Source organism: Podarcis gaigeae (genome assembly GCF_964106915.1).
Source record: "Podarcis gaigeae genome assembly, chromosome: 10".
Taxonomy (NCBI): domain Eukaryota; kingdom Metazoa; phylum Chordata; class Lepidosauria; order Squamata; family Lacertidae; genus Podarcis; species Podarcis gaigeae.
Window position 1 is genome coordinate 67,713,080 of NC_139686.1, and position 18,240 is coordinate 67,731,319.

An 18,240-nucleotide genomic window follows, 5' to 3' on the forward strand; every position below is an offset into this window, starting at 1 on the left:
AAGATTCAGTGGAGTTTTGCTCTTGGCCATTTTGGGTCCAACCTACCATAAGAACCAAGCAGTGCTAATATCTACAAGTACAATATGTGTTGATTAAAATAATAATTTGTGCTGGTCTTCACCCAGGTGTTCTGCTCCATTTTCAAGATCCGGCACTTCAGCTAAGTGACTTGTATTTTGTGGACCCTAAATGGCTATGTAAAATCATGGCACAGGTGAGTTTTCAGATGTTTTCTTTTTTTGTGACCAACTGAGTACACATCGACCTCTTGCCTTCCTGCTTCAGGCCCCACTTTTTTCCCCAAGAACTCTGAGTTTTGTTTCTTTTCCCTAGATCTTGACAGTGAAGGTCGAAGGCTTTCCTAAGTACCCAAAGGGAATCATAAAGCGTACCGATATAGAGAACTTCCTGCTAAAGAAAAGCAAATTTCCTAAGGTTTACATGTGTAAATACTTCAGGCTTCTGGAGAAGTTTCAGATAGCACTGCCACTAGGAGAAGATCAGCTCCTTGTTCCAAGCAGGTAAACAAAAGGCTTGAAAGCAGGTGCTGTGTTAAGGAAATGTAGTGTTAGAACTTCATGACTTGTTTTATCATTGGTCTTTTTAGACTTGCCCACTAATCAGAACTATGAAGACCACCTGAGAAAGAGACTCATTGCACATTCTGGCTACTTCTAACCCCTGCTTTCAGTCTATAGAAAAAAATAAAATCAGAAATGTTAAAAACAACTTTTCTTTTTCTTCCAGCTTGTCAGATAATAGGCCTGTGATAGAGTTACCACACTGTGAAAACTCTGAAATTATCATAAGGCTGTATGAAATGCCCTATTTTCCCATGGGATTCTGGTCCAGGCTAATCAACAGGTTGCTTGAAGTGTCACCGTTTATTCTTTCAGGAAGAGGTACATTAATTTTCACATGGCTCCATTATTGTTCTCCTTGGCTAAAATGTGATTAAACATAGGGAGTCTTGGGTGGGAGAGGGGACAGTATCCCAATGCAATGTTGAAAGTAACTCAGAACTCTTAATACTGAAATTGCTGGCTTCTTTTTGTTTCCTTAAAAAAAATAATCTGTTGGGGTTTTTATATTTTCTGTTTGATTTCTAATATTTTTACATGACATTACATGACCATAGCCTATACAGAAGGCCCCAGATTCAATCCCTAGGATCTCTATTTAACAGAAATGCCTCTGCTGCTGGAAAATTGATGCCAAGTCAGGAATAAACAATAAGGAATTAAATGGTAGTCGGATCCAGTATAAATCAGTATTCTGAACTGGTATAAAACAGATTCCTGATACAGTAGTATGTTATTTACAAAATTACAAATTGGGGTGGGCACAGGGGAGGAAAGGTTGAAATAAATAATGGAGCTACTTCTTTTGCTTACTAATTTTTATTGTGTTATAGCTGAACCCTAGCCTTTGCTGAATCAATATTTCATCATTTCAGTTTATCTTTCTCAACTGATTCATGACATGTTATATATGCTCTGAGGCCATGCAAATATGCAAATATGCAGTTACTGCAAATATGCAGTTACTTACGTGTTTATGCTTTGCACTTTCACGCAGTGATGTAAAATCATGGCAATATATAGCTAAGGGGTGGTGTGCTTTGTCAGATAACCTGTGTAGACTTACAGCAGGAAAATAGTCTTTGCAAAGCTATTTTTTTCTTTCTCTGCAGAACGAGCTCTTCGTCCTAACAGGATGTACTGGAGGCAAGGCATATATCTGAACTGGTCACCTGAAGCCTATTGCCTGGTGGAATCAGCAGTTTTTGAAAACAACCCAAACAGTTTCCTCAAAATTACTGTGCCTTCTTGCAGAAAAGGTTAAACTTACATCAGAGTGAATATTTGGGGGAGGAGAATGCTGTTGGGTTTGCACTTTGTAGCTGTAGCACACCACGGTCCAAATAACATTTTCTTGACTCTCATTCAGGTTGCATCCTCTTGGGGCAAGTTGTTGATCATATTGATTCTCTTATGGAAGAATGGTTTCCGGGCTTGCTAGAAGTGGATGTTTGTGGTGAAGGAGAAACACTCTTGAAAAAATGGGCTTTGTATAGCTTTGAGGATGGTGAGGAGCACCAGCAAATATTACTTGATGACCTTCTGAAAAAAGCAGAAGAAGGTATCTAGTGCTTTAGCAAAGCTATCCTAAAATACCTTTTCAGTATGCAAATAAATGTATATCTGTTCTCATCAATATACTCGTATTTTTATCACAGATAGCCTAATTCACAGGTAGGGGACCTTCAGCCTGGGAGGCGTGATTTAGGACCACCAAGGATCCCCATTTGGTCATGAGACTCTTTTCCCCAAGTCCCACCAAGATGCCCCACACCTGACTTCGTTTGATATCAGGCATGGAGTTTATGCAGCCATGACTGCAGAAGAACTATTGTGAGCATAACAGGGCACTCCGAATTGTTTCTCTGCAAGCAAAGCTTGCATTTGGTGCCAAATACAAGGCCCACTGCGATTGGTTCCACTCAGGAGCCTCCCAAATGCAGCCAATCCATCAGTGGCACAACTTGGTTTTTGTTTAAATTCAGCACTGAATGCAAACACCGCTGAGATCAGCTGCACTCAGGAACTCCTAGGATCAACTTCATCCTCGATGGTAAACTCCACAAACAGCTTCTGTTAACTGCCAGTACAAATATAATACGGACTGCAGCTCTGGATATTATTATATTTATCACTTCTGTGGTTTCTGTGTGCTTCTATCCAGCTCCCAGTACAATGATGTACACAAAATATGTACAGTATTTTGTACAAATATGTACAAAATATGTACACAAATACATATATCTACAGCTATAAGCCAAGATTTTGCACCTTGCAAAATAACAGAAGTTTCACAGTGGTAATAAGCTGTTTGATTTGATCTTTCAAGTTACAGAAACCCTCTGTCCAGAGGACCTTTAACAACAGATCAGTGTTTTCATTTTATGCTTCACAACAAATGATGCCATTTAACCTCTTTAAATACATGGCATTTATTATTCAAAGGTACATAGAATTTTATATGTATCCTAATGGGACGCAGGTGGCGCTGTGGGTTAAAGCCTCAGTGCCTAGGACTTGCCGATCGAAAGGTCGGCGGTTCGAATCCCTGCGGCGGGGTGCGCTCCCGCTGCTCGGTCCCAGCGCCTGCCAACCTAGCAGTTCGAAAGCACCTCCGGGTGCAAGTAGATAAATAGGGACCGCTTACCAGCGGGAAGGTAAACGGCGTTTCCGTGTGCGGCTCTGGCTCGCCAGAGCAGCGATGTCACGCTGGCCACGTGACCCGGAAGTGTTTCCGGACAGCGCTGGCCCCTGGCCTCTTGAGTGAGATGGGCGCACAACCCCAGAGTCTGTCAAGACTGGCCCGTACGGGCAGGGGGACCTTTACCTTTACCTTTAATACATATATGCATGGAATAATGGATACCATGAGTATTTGCAGGGGCCAGGTCCTGAGCGCAGTGAGGAGTTGCAGAACCAGGCCTTTGCTGTGTTTGTTTTGGGGGAGTCGGGTGCAGCCTGGCAGGTGTGGCCAGATCAGGAGATGCATTTTCCCCTGGCTCTTTGCCACAACAACATGGTTTATTCCCAGCTGTTGCCAGTTCCTACTTTTGCTCCTGATCCAGTTCCTGATCCTATGTCAGCATTCCTAGCCTTGCTCCAGTTCCTTCTCCTCCAGTTTCTGTCCTCCATTGAACTTCTTAGCATTGTTACCATCTATAGCCTGGTCCCGGTGTGTCGGGTCTGGACTGCTGCTGCCAATGACCCAGACCGTGACAATCTCTTTGTTCAATCTTTTGTATTTTTGTTTCTCTTTCTCCATATAGGTGACCTCTTGGTGAATCCAGATCAGCCAAAATGTACTATTGCAATTGCCCGAATTGCTCCAGACCTGATACTGGCAGATTTACCTAGAAATATAATGTTGAAAAATGAGGAACTAGTATTTTGCCAAACATCAGAATTTCTCCTAGGTAACTATTATTGTTGCTATAGCTGTGAGACTGCCAGCTTGTATAATTTTCCAAATTGGTATACATTCCTTGAATCAAGAGGGGCATACTTATATGAGAGAGGGGCTATTGGCACTGAACACCCTGATTACCCTAGTACATAACATTTTAACATTTATCCATTTTATTCTGAGTTGAATAAAATAGATTAACTGTGCAAATTGATTGATAAATTATATGAGGCCTAATTTAACTTGTTCATTGACCAGTTCTCGAGAAGTATAGGGAGCACCTATATTGTAGAACATACAAAAAGGAATTCTTTGTACTGTATATTTTAAAGAACGGGCCCTGGCAAATTTGGGATGGATTACAATCTATATATTTTTAACATTGTTTTCTGTTTTCTTCCGTGAAAGGTGATGGTGGATTTGGATCTGTATACCGTGCTTCTTACAGTGGAAATGAGGCAGCTGTAAAGATTTTTAATAAGCACACATCTCTTAGACTTCTAAGACAAGTAAGTCTTTGAAGAGCTTGTTTGAGAGAAGCACCCATTCTGAAGGTTTCAGCAGCTTAAAAGAAGAAAAGCTCACTTTCTAAATATTGTGAACCACTTTTTGAATGCCTCGAGGGACTGGGTGAACAATTTAAATCCAGATAAGACAGTGATACTGCTAGTTGGGGAAACTGGTTATCCCCAGGTTTTTGTATCCCAAGGTTATTTTTGTGTTTTTGTGTTTTTTATGTTTATATTTTAATGGCTTGTGGATTTCCTCTGTAAAAGAAATGGGGGCTATTAATATTTGAATTACCTTAACTTTTAAGAAATTGTGTTTCTGGCTTGTAGGGAAGTTATTACAAGTTAACACAGTAACTTGTTGTATAATACTGGCAAGGTAGAAATTTAGAAGCCCTTCCCAAATTGTTTTCTGACACTTTGTGCATACAAGATAGAGTTGGCTCCAATAATCTATTTGACCTCACACCCACCTGAGCACAGAACTGCCACTGAAAAACCAGTGCTTGTGCTTCTGTTGTTTCATTTTCATTTTACTGTTTCCAGGAACTTGCAGTTCTTTGCCATCTTCATCACCCTAGTTTAGTGCTCTTGCTGGCTGCAGCAGTGCGTCCACGAATGCTTGTCATGGAATTAGCACCAAAAGGGTCTCTAGATCGATTGCTACAACAAGACAATGCCAGTCTAACTAGAACACTCCAGCACAGGATAGCTCTACATGTAGCCGATGGCTTAAGGTAAAACTATCTTTAAATGTTTGTTTCAGCACAAAAAAATAAAAATGGTTTTTTCCCCCATTGCAATACATGTTTCTGAATATTCTATTTCTGCTAAGTGATTTTCACTTATACTAATGGATTTCCTAAATTTGATAAATCTGAAATGTTGTGCACTCTGTTCGCATATGACTAGATGTTTTGAAGCTGCCTTGTGGACTGGCACTACTTCTCATTTTCAATATTTCCAATACATATATTTTTCTCACAGGTATCTGCATTCAGCAATGATCATCTACCGTGATCTAAAGCCCCACAATGTGCTTCTCTTTACACTGTATCCCAATTCAGCGGTCATTGCAAAGATTGCCGATTATGGTATTGCCCAGTATTGCTGTAGAATGGGGATAAAAACATCTGAAGGCACACCAGGTATGAAGGACTTCATATTTAATCAAATCAAGGTATCACGTGAGTCTCTTGTAGTGTAACAAGGTTAACATTGTGACACAATTGAGAAATGCAACTTAGAAGAACTACAGTATTTTTCGCCCTATAAGATGCACTTTTTCCACTCCAAAAATGAAGGGGAAATGTGTGTGTGTCCTATGGGGCGAATGCAGGCTTTCGCTGAAGCCAACCCCTCTCGCTCTCCAGGCTTCAGGAAGCTCTCTGCAAGCTGTGGGAGGGCTGCATGAAGTCGCCCAGCTTTCCCATGGCTTGGGGAGAGGTGCCTGCACCCGAAGCCTGGGGGCGTGCGCTGAGCTCAGCGCCCCCCAGGCTTCAGCCTTAGCGCAGCTCTCTGCAAGCCGTGGGAAGTCTGCACCCAGAAGCTTGGGGCGCGCTGAGCTCAGCACACCCCAAGCTTCGGGCTTCACGCAACTTCGCAACTTCGCACAGCTCTCCCACGGCTAGCGGATAGCAGCCTGTTCTGGGGGCTGGGGTCGGGGGAAGCTCGGGCTTCCCCTGCCCCAGCCCCGCACCTGGGGGGGGGAATAATTTTTTTTCTTTATTTCCCCCCCAAAAAACTAGGTGCGTCCTATGGGTCGGTGCGCCCTACGGGGCAAAAAATACGGTAAATTTTCCAAAGCCAGTGACCAGCCTGACTCTCCTCATCCTAAGGGGAAATGGTTTTAAAGTAAACGATTACTCTTTTCCATTTGGGAACACAGGGTTAACTCCTGCTTCCTAGAGCCCTGTCAGGGTCCTGCAGGTGGTGATGGCAATTTTTCATCTTCATGATTGCTTCTTTTCCTATGTCTCTGTAAAACCACTGAGCAGGACTGTTTAGGGATACAGAATAAGATGTTTCAACATGTGTTATTTTAATAAACTGGCTTGCAGTCCAATCCTAGTCATGTCTATTCAAAAATATATTTTTTTAAAATATATTTTATTAAAGTTTTTAAACATAAATGCAAAAATAAAAAACAGTATAACATATATCATAACATACTTCCGTAGCTTCTTTGGACTCCCTCACGTCTCCCGCTCCCACTTGCATCATTGTCAATTCTTGCCTGCAATTTATCATCTTGTTTACAATCTTGTATCACATTCATTTAACTCTAATCTGTTAATTCTCCAATAGGTTTATAATTTTTCCTCAACTTACTTGTCATCTTAGTTCCCTCTAGTTTAGTGGTGCACAATTATTTATGATCTAGCATCCTTTCTTAACATTCAACCAAATTACAATGTTTTTTTAAATAAATCTTGAATTTCTTCCAGTCTTCTTCAACCCTCTCCTCTCCCAGGTCTCGGATTCTGCCAGTCATCTCGGCCAGTTCCATATAGTCCATCAGTTGCATCTGCCACTCTTCCAGTGTGGGTAGATCTTGAGTTTTCCAGTTCTTAGCGATGAGTATCCTTGCTGCCGTTGTTGCATACATAAAAAATGTTCGGTCCTTCTTTAACACCTTCTGGCCGACAATACCCAGAAGGAAGGCCTCTGGTTTCTTGGTGAAGGTATACTTAAATACCTTTTTCAGCTCATTATATATCATTTCCCAGAAGGCCTTCACCCTAGGGCAAGTCCACCAGAGGTGAAAGAATGTACCTTCATTTTCTTTACATTTCCAACATTTATTATCAGACAAATGATATATCTTAGCAAGTTTAACTGGGGTCATGTACCACCTATATATCATTTTCATTACATTTTCCTTCAAAGCATTACATGCAGTGAAGTTCAGCCCAGTGGTCCACAACCTTTCCCAGTCCTCAAACATAATGTTATGCCCAATATCCTGTGCCCACTTTATCATAGCCGATTTGACCATTTCATCTTGTGTGTTCCATTTTAACAGCAAGTTATACATTCTTGAAAGTACCTTGGTCTTAGGTTCTAACAGTTCTGTTTCCAACTTCGATTTCTCCACCTGGAACCCTAACTTTTTGTCATTTTTAAAAACTTCTTTAATCTGAGCGTAGTGTAACCAGTCTCGCACTTTATCCTTCATTTTCTCCAAACTCTGCAATTTCCAATTGTCTCCATCTTTTTCTAATATTTCCCAATATTTTGGCCATTTGGCCTCCATATTGGGTCTTTTTCGGGCCTCATGTCTATTCAGAAATAAGTTCCATCGGGTTAAATGGTGCTTACTTAATGTATTTTTAATCTTTGTTGGAAGCTGCCCAGAGTGGCTGGGGAGACCCAGCCAGATGGACGGGGTACAAATAATAAATTATTATTATATTATTATATTACTCTCGGGTAAGTAGTGGTGGGGTTGCATCTTAAAACAGGCACAGAATCTTTATTGAATTTGAAAAACAAAATCTGCTTTGCATGCAGACCGTCCCATGTTTAATCCTGAGCATATCCAGATTTGGCTGGAGAATCCCCTGACTTGAGAGCCATTCAGTGTAATCTACTGAGCTAGATACACTAATGGTCTGACTCAGTATAAGTCAGATCTCCATATTGCATTAATATGGGACAGTCTCTCATGGCCAAAAGTTTCAATTTACCTTTGGGGTTGTTGCTTGTTGACTCCATAGCCAGCTTGGACTTTGAGTAGATGTATGAGAGCCTGTGTATAAAGTCTTTCAGTGACTTTCTTATTCTCCTTTGCATATTATGCTTCTGTGGAAAGAGAGACAGAGACTGAGTGTAAGAGATGGCTTTTCTTATTAACGTTCATGATTGCTTTCTGGAAGCTCTCGGCTCTTTTTAGGCCCTAAATAGTTGGTGTTCGTGTGAAGTTTCTTATGTCGCTTAACATAACTTGAGATTCCTAAATTAAAACAACAAATTCAGCAGCAGAATGGCAAGAAGCACAACAATTAATGGCTTGGGTGTTATTTTTTAGGCTTCAGAGCACCAGAAGTTGCAAGAGGAAATGTTATTTACAACCAGCAAGCTGATGTTTATTCATTTGGCTTGCTCCTGTATGACATTTTAACAGCTGGTGGGAGAATATTAGAAGGCATGAAATTTCCTAATGAATTTGATGACTTAGCTATCCATGGAAAATTGCCAGGTATGTTTACTTCTGCTAGTGTTCAATACAGTGGTTGTTGCATGAGCAGTAGACAGTACTGAAAGCCAAAAAAGCGGAAGAGGAAAGGTTTGGAATAAAGATATCAAGTGGCCTGGAAACTGAAGGCACTGCAAACATACTGTGCACAGTGTTCCATTAAAACCAACAGAAATTCAGGGCAGCTAATACTATCTGGCTCAACCTTGCTGTGTAGGTTTACAGAATACATTGTGCCTCCTTAGTTATGTTGATATACTCAGGTTGTTCACTGGTGGTTTATTTTTCATTATTTAATGTCCTTCTCATATAAGATGGTATGTAGGACATTATGTGTATTATGTGTGCACACAATTCTGCATGGGTGGGGGTGGTTCATTCTAACATTAAAGCAAGATTAATGAAATATTTGTGTAAGAGAACAAGGTTACATAACAGTATTAAATAACAGTGTACCATCCACTGCTTGGAGTTCATGAGTCAGGACCAATATTTTAAAATTTGTAATTTGTTTAATTCTCTGTGTCTTGATGCTGAGAGTAAATTTTGGGCTCTTCTATGAAAGAACCAAGACTTAGCAAAAAGCCTCGTCTTATACACAGAAAAATAAGGTACTTATGGGAGGGATGTACATTCTTTTCAAACCCATTTTGACTGAAGGAATTCTTGCAGTAAGCAAGAATTTAAAAGCAATTGATTTTACTATAAATGGGTAAAGGACCCTTGGACAGTTAAGTCCAGTCAAAGGTGACTATGGGGTTGCGGCACTCATCTCGCTTTCAGGCTGAGAGAGCTGGTGTTTGTCCACAGAAAGCTTTCCGGGTCATGTGACTAAACTGCTTCTGGTGCACAGAGAACTGTATACTTAACACTGGTCTGTGTAGTTCTTTTTCTTCATCTGAAACTCAAAAACTTAAATTCTAGATCCTGTCAAAGAATATAGCTGCACCCCCTGGCCAGAAGTTGAAGATTTAATTAAGAAGTGTTTGAAAGAAAATCCTCAGGAAAGACCTACATCTGCTCAGGTAGGCATTTGCTGTGGGTTATGTGTTTATGACTGGAAAAGACCATCTGATCTGCTGTATAAATGAATGTGTCATTAAATGCCTTTTTAAACAATACAGTATATGCAGTATTGGCAGTGCATTTTATTACTGTGGTGTAAGGAACGTAATGTATAAGAAGGAGCCATTACTCACTGTTGCTACTAATGTGGTATTTCTGCAGGTTTATGATATTTTGAACTCTGCAGAACTGGTCTGCTTGATGAGATACATCTCGGTACCCTCTCCTTTTGGAGCAGATTGCATGGTTGCTGCAAATCCAAGTTGTAAGAAGACAGGAATCTGGATAGGTAGCGGAAACTTAGAAGCAGCACAGATCTCATTTATTGATTTAAATTCAGATGGACACAGGTGTCAGGTAAGTGTAAAAGCTGGTGCTTAATACAAATGCTTCAGTCCTGGTAGATGCAGTATATAATAAACTTCATGCCTTAGTAGAATCTCAAAGGACAGTTAATTCAGCATGTATATATACTTGCATGCAATAGAAAGGTTTGTTTTGTTTTGCATTTTGTAATGGAGATTTCTTTTACATCTCAGATCTATCAGTCTCATAATAGCATTCAATTACATACTCAATTGGTAGAGGAACAATACTTGTTACCATAGCAGTTACAGTTTTCAAGGTTAGCGTAGCAACAGTTGAGTCCTATCTTTTAAACCTCTTTATGTGTCAATAAGTGCTGTAATCTTACGGGCATATAAAACATTAAATAAAAATATATGGAAGGAACCCTGACTAATAATAATAATAATAATAATAATAATAATAATAATAATGCAACTTTGAAAGGTTTGGTTGTTTTTTTAAATTGTTGAGAGAGAAAAAGAGGACAGCCCAAAGGAGATGATAGGAGGCAGGCTCAGTATGTCTTTTCGCTGGAAAGAAGTCAGAGCCCTGAACTGGAACAAGGGTTCAGTTTCAAAACAAAAGAACACGTGTTTCAGGACCACAGTCAGCAATCATGCAGGAGAGCTTAGTATTCAGGTGGTAAACTTTTCGAGCTGCTGGGACTTGGCCAATGGAAGCTGTGCAGGGCTTTCTTGGTCCTCAGAGGAGATGGCAGTCTATCAGCCTTCATAGATAAAAGTACTTCCTCTGAAGGCTACGTGTAGAATCTGGTGCTTTGTAGGCTTATTCAGGGCCCAGTGAGTGGATTCATTTCCTCCTTTGAGCTGCCACTCCTTGGACCTTCAAGAATCCAGGTTCATTACTACTATGAGTAGAGGAAGGGCAGCAGGGAACTGGCCACTTAATCTTTGCTCCTTAATGTACTGCTGCTTACAAAAGTGTAACGTTCAGAGAAAAGGAAAGTGCACCTAACCAGCTGTCCTTGGAGAAAAAGAAGCATTTACTGTTCCATAGCCCCATGGTAGCTACTAATTTTGGAATGATAAAGTAGTCAGTCGGATGGATCTATTTCTAGAATTCAAGGGAATTGGTAAAATAAAAAGATAATAATAAGACTAATATGCATTTATGTAATTGTGTCCAGATGTTTACTATATATATTGTTCCCCACCAGGAAATTGCAGATAACAGAGTATTGTGTATGGCCTTGGTAACTCTTTCTGCAGAGAAGGAGAACTGGATTGTAGCAGGAACTCATTCTGGTTGTTTGTGGGTCTTTCACGCAGAAGAGGAGAAGCCCAGGCACCAACTTCAGAAGATGTCGGATTCTGTCACATGTCTTTACTGCTACTCTTATGCAAAGCAAAAGTATGGTTGTATCTAAGTATAGATGAAATTTCATAGATTTATAGTTAGAAAAGTACAAAAAAAAAAACCATGTCCACCCAGAAATAATTTTACATACCTGTGCATCTCATACCTACATATTCAATAGCTTAAATTGGTGTTGTGAGAATTATTATCACCTTTGTGCAGGTGTCTAATTGCAATATTACTTGAAGGGTAGACTTTTAGAAAAAGAAGTTGAATGCTTTTGATTTGTGCTTCCAGTCATAATACTGCACACGCATATTGGTGCATCTCACTAAAAATTATGCTTGTGTAATGGTTCATTTAGTATGCAGTGAACGGTTATTTCTGTAAGAATCATTCAGTAGTTTAGTAAGATATATATAATCAGTTTATTTCAATGATATACTTGCAAAATTCCCTGTTTCATTTCAGCAAACAGAACTATTTATGTGCTGGTACCGCTGATGGACAGCTAGCAGTTTTTAAAGACACAGCAGTAAAGGTACATCTGCAACACTATCTTCCAGTAATTATGTAGCAATGAAACACATACATAGTTTTTGATGCACTTTCCCCTTTTCATTTGTGTTGAAAGGTTAGAGGTCTTTCTAAAACTCTTTGAAGCAGATGTTATTGAAATATCACTTAATAGGGATGCCATATAAAGGCCCCTTTCACACGTTATGTAAGCTATAGCCTGAAACAAATTATGGGTTACCACAAATGAGCAGTGGGCTTTTGCACAATGATCAAATCAAGGCTAAGCTGCTCCTCTCTTTGCTTATAAATATAGTAAACTGTACAGACAGCTCAAGAATTATGATTAATTTTAATCAAAATCCATTTTATAAACAATGTTAAATTCATTTGTCGCATTACAGAAGAACTGTGGCTCATACACAATGAATTTCATTCCTTCACTAGTCATGTTTCCCTCTTCAACAATGGTGTCTCCTCATATTTTCTCATTTTCCATAATGCTTATGAATGCATCTTGGTTTATATTTAAGTTGTTTATGCTTAGATCTTATAGATTCTGCATATCATATAAGTGGTATTCCAGTATTTTTTTAATGTAATTATTTTTAGGTTTCAAACAGGTTTTATATATGTATATAGTTTTATCAGTGTTTAATTGTTTTTAATGATTGTTCCCCCTATTTTTTTAGCAGTTCTTAATTTTATTTGTAAGCTGCTTTGAGTACCGCTAGGGGAAAAGGCAGGGTATTTTATTGTTATTGTTAGTGTTGAATAACCATGCAACAATAACAACATTTAAAGTTATGTATATGAGCAGGGACTGGTGTTTTATTCATGCCTGGAGATTTTTCTCACCAATGTTTTTTGCTATATTTCCAGTGCAAAGATGTTGCACCTTTGAAGATTTTACAACTTGGAAACCGCAGCACACCTCTTATGTGCTTAAGAGAATCTGTTTATTCATGTGAAAAAAATACAATCTGGGGAGGCTGTGGAACAAAAATTATATCATTTTCAAATGACTTCTGCGTCCAAAAAATCATTGAGACAAAAACAAGCCAAATGTAAGTTCATTTGTTTAAATTTTCACTACATGCCTTTGTCTCTTTTAAAGGGACGCAGGTGGTGCTGTGGGTTAAAGCCTCAGCACCTAGGACTTGCCGATCGAAAGGTCGGCGGTTTGAATCCCTGCGGCGGGGTGCGCTCCCGCTGCTTGGTCCCAGCGCCTGCCAACCTAGCAGTTCGAAAGCACCTCCGGGTGCAAGTAGATAAATAGGGACCGCTTACCAGCGGGAAGGTAAACGGCGTTTCCGTGTGCGGCTCTGGCTCGCCAGAGCAGCGATGTCACGCTGGCCACGTGACCCGGAAGTGTCTCCAGACAGCGCTGGCCCCTGGCCTCTTAAGTGAGATGGGCGCACAACCCCAGAGTCTGTCAAGACTGGCCCGTACGGGCAGGGGTACCTTTACCTTTACCTTTACTTTGTCTCTTTTGGTTGTGTTCTTTAAAATACATCATTTTAAAAGTATCTTGCTTTTCTTTTTGCCTGGTACTTCTCTTTACAGTTACCCTATCTGCATCTTTTTGGTGGAATGAGGAAAATAAGATTCTCCTCGCCCAACCATGAGAAACCTTATTTGGCCTTATCACTTGTAAAATATAAATTGTGTGATAAGGTTAACCAAATTGTTTACAGTTTCCAAACAAATGCTGAGTGTCTTCCATTCATATGACTGAGGGTCAGGGAGTCCCAAGTACTTTCACGCTTGCATAAACGCTGCACACCTTTGTCAGATGAATTTTCCATTTCTATTATGCTGATCCATATTTCTTATAAACATCCTGGAATACACTTTTTTTTTGCAAACTCCCACTGATTTTTCCTTGTGAACTTTGGATGCCCAGAAGCTGATCTGAACAAATCCATGGATGTCATGGAGGTAGTCTTAAGTGACATCAATCGGCCATAAATCAAGCCCTCATTGAGCATATATAAACGTTTGCACATTATCTGCACATATCTACATCAGAGGTGGTCATGTGATGCCCTCCAGATGTTGTTGAACTCTTAACTCTCATTGGCCCCAGCCAGCATTTTCAGTGTGCAAGGATTATAGGAGTTGCAGACCCTTCAACTTACAGATACTAGGCTGGGTATAGAACCGTGGTTCCCAACGTGGGGCACACCCCCCACAGGGGGGGCAATTTGATTTTTAAGTGGGGCAATTTAAGAATGCGTTATTAACAGTTAATGTCCTTCTATGCTTCCTCCACGTGAATAGGAGTTCACTTTTTGAATAAGGGGAACACCAGGGTTTTAGAGATGCTTAGGCCAATAAAAGGTTGAGAACCGCTGGTATAGAACATGAAATACACCACAACAGAACAATGAAATTCAGAGCAAAGGCAGCTGAAAAAGCAGAGGAAGCCAACCAACCGTCAGCTAAACCAACAACTATTGGGGGGGGGGTGAATTTGGCACTAGAGTGATGGCAGTATCGATGCCAGTCAGACTTAGTTTGGACACACATTAAATTCAAACATGTAGCCACTGAGGATAACTCTGAATATTGGCCAGTACCCAGAGATTTCTGTGTAAAAGCAGAAAGTACCGTACTTATCTGTGTGAGCTGGTGCTGGGGAAGGGAAGTATCCTCTCCCACTGTGGCACACATTTTTTTGAAGGGTACCTTAACCCCTAGGAGCGGATTTTCAGGGGAGGTGAACAGCTTTGGATGTGGAACTTCTGCAGGCAGGCCTTTGGATCTAGGTTATTGCAGGGATGGGGAGAGTCCACCAAGCTTTTCAGAGGTGTCTATTGTAAACTTCCCATCTTTGCAAACATATGTTATATGTTCTGTATTATCGTATATCAATCTGATTTTTTCTTTTCTGCCCCTCAGATTATGCCACAGGGCTCACAGTGATGCCAATATCATTTCAATAGCAGTAGACAAATCCATCTACTTGGCAAAGAAAAATAGCTATTTTGTGGAAGTTTGGGATAAAAAGACAGAGAAGCTTTGTGAACTAATCGACTGCATGCATTTTCTAAAGTGAGTGTTTGATATTTTGTGTACAGCTGTCACAGAGAAGTCAGGGATATCATGGGTGGTTAAGCTGATTTTAAAAATGTGTTCCACAAGCGGAGCTTTAATAGTAAAAAATAAATAAAAAGGCTTCCAGATGACCTGTTTGTCCTGATTGCACAGAGGTTATACAGTGTGGTAGTTATCTGATACATTCCTGTGCTTTTCCCCATCATTTTTCTTACTGTAATATATTTGCCCATTTAAAGTGGATTTGTAGCTCAAGAGTGTGGTAGAGATTTTGCTATGTATTACAATGCACAAACTTTTCTTGTAGGTTTATTATGAAGGCACACTTTATTGCAAGAAGCACATATGTTGGCAACTACTCAAACTGGGCAGTTGTTCTCACAGGCAGGAAGTGACCAGAGTTTGCTAGGTGTCTGCTTTTAGTATTCTAAATGATAGTGCAAAGAGAGACTAGGAAGTCGGTGTAGCTTAAAGCATTTCTGTCCTTCTTTCAGTTAAACAAATGGCCACTTAATGAGATGTTTATGTGAAAATATACGGGGAACGAAAGGAAAGGCATGACCCATTTCAACTTTTAATATACAATGGTATCATATTGTTTTAGGGAGGAGGTGCCAAACCTGAATAAAGAATCAAAACAAGAAGTTGCTATTTTGGGAAGAGTGAAGAGCATCTGCCTGCAGAAGAATACAGCCCTTTGGATTGGCACAGGGGGAGGACATATCTTACTGCTTGACCTCTCAACTCGTCGGCCCATAAGAATAATAAGGGATTTCTGTGATTCTGTTAGATTCATGATGACAGCCCAGTTAGGTAAGTGAAGGCTTCACAGGAAATCATCATAGTCCCAGGAATGAAATGTATTTATGTATGGCTTCTCCTTTGCTTCCTTCAAGGAACCGAGCACAAATGTTTACCGTTTTCATTTTTACTTTACACGCATATGTGTTCAGTTTTTAACATCTGATCCACGGCCATATTGAACCATTTTGAAAGTACAGTGGTACCTCGGGTTAAGTACTTAATTCGTTCTGGAGGTCCGTACTTAACCTGAAACTGTTCTTAACCTGAAGCTAATGGGGCCTCCTGCTTCCGCCGTGCCGCCGGAGCATGATTGCTGTTCTCATCCTGAAGCAAAGTTCTTAAGCTGAAGCACTGTTTCTGGGTTAGCGGAGTCTGTAACCTGAAGCGTATGTAACCCAAGCTACCACTGTACTGCAGCAAATCTACCCTCATATACCTTTTTCACTAACCTCCATTATTAAAATTAATGTGTGTTAGTTGAGCAAGACCACTTTGCTTGTGGGAAACGCATCTGCAGTCTCCAGTTCCCAAGTTAGATATTAATAAAGATCTTTTTCAGTGCTCTACCCACATGATTCTTACAGGGTCATCCTAGACATGTCTATTAGAAAGTAAGTATTGTTTTCAGTGGAACTTACTCCCGGGTAAGTGTTTCAACTCAAAACAAAAAGTCTGAACATTAACTGCAGTTGGTACGGCTTACTGTGGCTTGCTGCATGAGCTAAAAGTCGAGCTCCGAAGTCTCCTCCTCTTGATTGTAAAATCTTGAGTATGGAATTTAGAGCAATAGTACTATTTGTCTTAATTCTACAATACGTGCTGTAGTTTATTTTTGCCCTCTGCACTTTCTTGATTGTTTATTTTCTTGGCAGCCTTCCTCAAGTGTAGCCTTAAATTATAATACTTTGTCAAAGCACAGGGCCTGAATCTAAAGAAGCCTCAGTTTGCTTCTACTTACACAAAGAAACTTTCCTGCTTTCCTCCAAAAACCCTTTCAAAGATTTGGAGGTGGCATTAGAGATTACAGTCAAAGGGATAGGACAATCCCTGCCGCTGCTGCCAATGCACTCATTGAGATACTTTCCATTTGCACACAGAGGGTGGGGCTGGATCCAAGCCGATGTACTTTTAATACTGAAACTGTTTCGTTACTAATTAAAGTTTAACTTTGGATACTGGATTATATCTTACTTTTGTTTGTCTGGTAAAAGGGAGCCTGAAGAACGTAGTTCTGGTGTTGGGCTACTGCCATAAAGGTGAAAGCAAAGACAGCGAATACGCCACAGGTAAGGATTAGTGCCTTCTGTATTAAACATTTTAAAGGGAATCTGTACAGCTTTTGTGAGATCATGCCATGATAATATTTTCACCGCTGTTTATTCACTCTTCTGCTCCTGCTGACTCTTGACAAGTCTATGTTACACGGCGTCAATCATACACAACAGAATGCGATAATACACAATAGAAAGCCCACATAGTCTTTCCGGGGACCATTTCTGTCTACCCAAAGTTTTAATATGCCACATAGCATGCTGATTAACTAGGAGTGCAGACCTTTGCAGACTTATTTCCAGGTAAGTGTGTAGGATTGCAGTTTACTGCTTAACTTGTTGACTAAAGCATTCTGATGGATAGCTATTGTTAGGTCCACCAGTCAAAGACCAAGGTCCAGTTCAGATGTAATGGGAAACCTTGGTTTTCTGTTGTGAAGCACAATTGTGCAGGGCTCTTCATACATGTTTCACTCCTCTTCAGTGAATCAAAAAAGGGGATCTAAAGCTCTCACTTCTGCTTTGAAACTTATCTCTGTTCTTGATTATGTCCAAATTCAGGCTTTGTTTATAAAAGGCACAGAACAGGAGACTGTGGTTTTCCATTATGTTTGAATCAGGCGTAAATAACCACATACAGTATAAAGTGCCCTTGTGAGGCTGTAGGTCCATCCAGCCCAGAACTCGGCAAATTCCTTCACAGAATAACCTGATACGCACCTCTTGGACTAGCGCAGATCAGAACTTGGCTTTGGCCTTGTCTGAATATTGTGATGCAGTTCATGTAAGCATGCAAGATGCTCATTTAAATAATTGCTTTGAGAAGATTTTAATTTAAATGTTCACAAATTAATGCAAAAATCAAATGGAATTGTGGGTAAAAGCACGCAAAAGTGATTTAGGCCATAAATGCAGAGTTGCCCATTACTGCTCCCAGGCCTCAGGAGGCAGAGGTCTTTCCTACCTTCTGCATGCAACCACGTAAAAGGCTGAATCTGCCTGGTTAAAAGTCAGGACTTTTCTCATGTGAGGCAACCATGATTAGTATTTCACTTACAGATACCATAGAACTCTGAGAACAGGAATCCCACTCACGTTTGGGTCTCATATATGCAAGATTTTCCTTACTTAACCAGACTGATGAAACCAGCCCACATGAGTCTGCTG

The 18,240-nt window shown here is 40.2% G+C and overlaps 1 protein-coding gene across 2 annotated transcripts in view; it reads left to right on the plus strand.

The window, feature by feature from the left end:
- The window catches only part of LRRK2 (leucine rich repeat kinase 2), an 81,272-nt gene that overhangs the window by 57,740 nt on the left and 5,292 nt on the right, over nucleotides 1-18,240 (plus strand). For both annotated transcript variants that reach the window (XM_083701234.1, XM_083701235.1), the window contains 18 exons: nucleotides 127-215; nucleotides 335-522; nucleotides 749-903; nucleotides 1,695-1,841; nucleotides 1,952-2,143; nucleotides 3,849-3,995; nucleotides 4,394-4,494; nucleotides 5,041-5,231; nucleotides 5,482-5,642; nucleotides 8,525-8,695; nucleotides 9,617-9,717; nucleotides 9,920-10,114; nucleotides 11,283-11,476; nucleotides 11,894-11,963; nucleotides 12,821-13,005; nucleotides 14,843-14,995; nucleotides 15,603-15,811; nucleotides 17,014-17,088. In XM_083701234.1, the coding sequence (XP_083557360.1) occupies nucleotides 127-215; nucleotides 335-522; nucleotides 749-903; nucleotides 1,695-1,841; nucleotides 1,952-2,143; nucleotides 3,849-3,995; nucleotides 4,394-4,494; nucleotides 5,041-5,231; nucleotides 5,482-5,642; nucleotides 8,525-8,695; nucleotides 9,617-9,717; nucleotides 9,920-10,114; nucleotides 11,283-11,476; nucleotides 11,894-11,963; nucleotides 12,821-13,005; nucleotides 14,843-14,995; nucleotides 15,603-15,811; nucleotides 17,014-17,088 (2,724 nt within the window). The remainder of the gene's footprint in view (nucleotides 1-126; nucleotides 216-334; nucleotides 523-748; nucleotides 904-1,694; nucleotides 1,842-1,951; nucleotides 2,144-3,848; nucleotides 3,996-4,393; nucleotides 4,495-5,040; nucleotides 5,232-5,481; nucleotides 5,643-8,524; nucleotides 8,696-9,616; nucleotides 9,718-9,919; nucleotides 10,115-11,282; nucleotides 11,477-11,893; nucleotides 11,964-12,820; nucleotides 13,006-14,842; nucleotides 14,996-15,602; nucleotides 15,812-17,013; nucleotides 17,089-18,240) is intronic.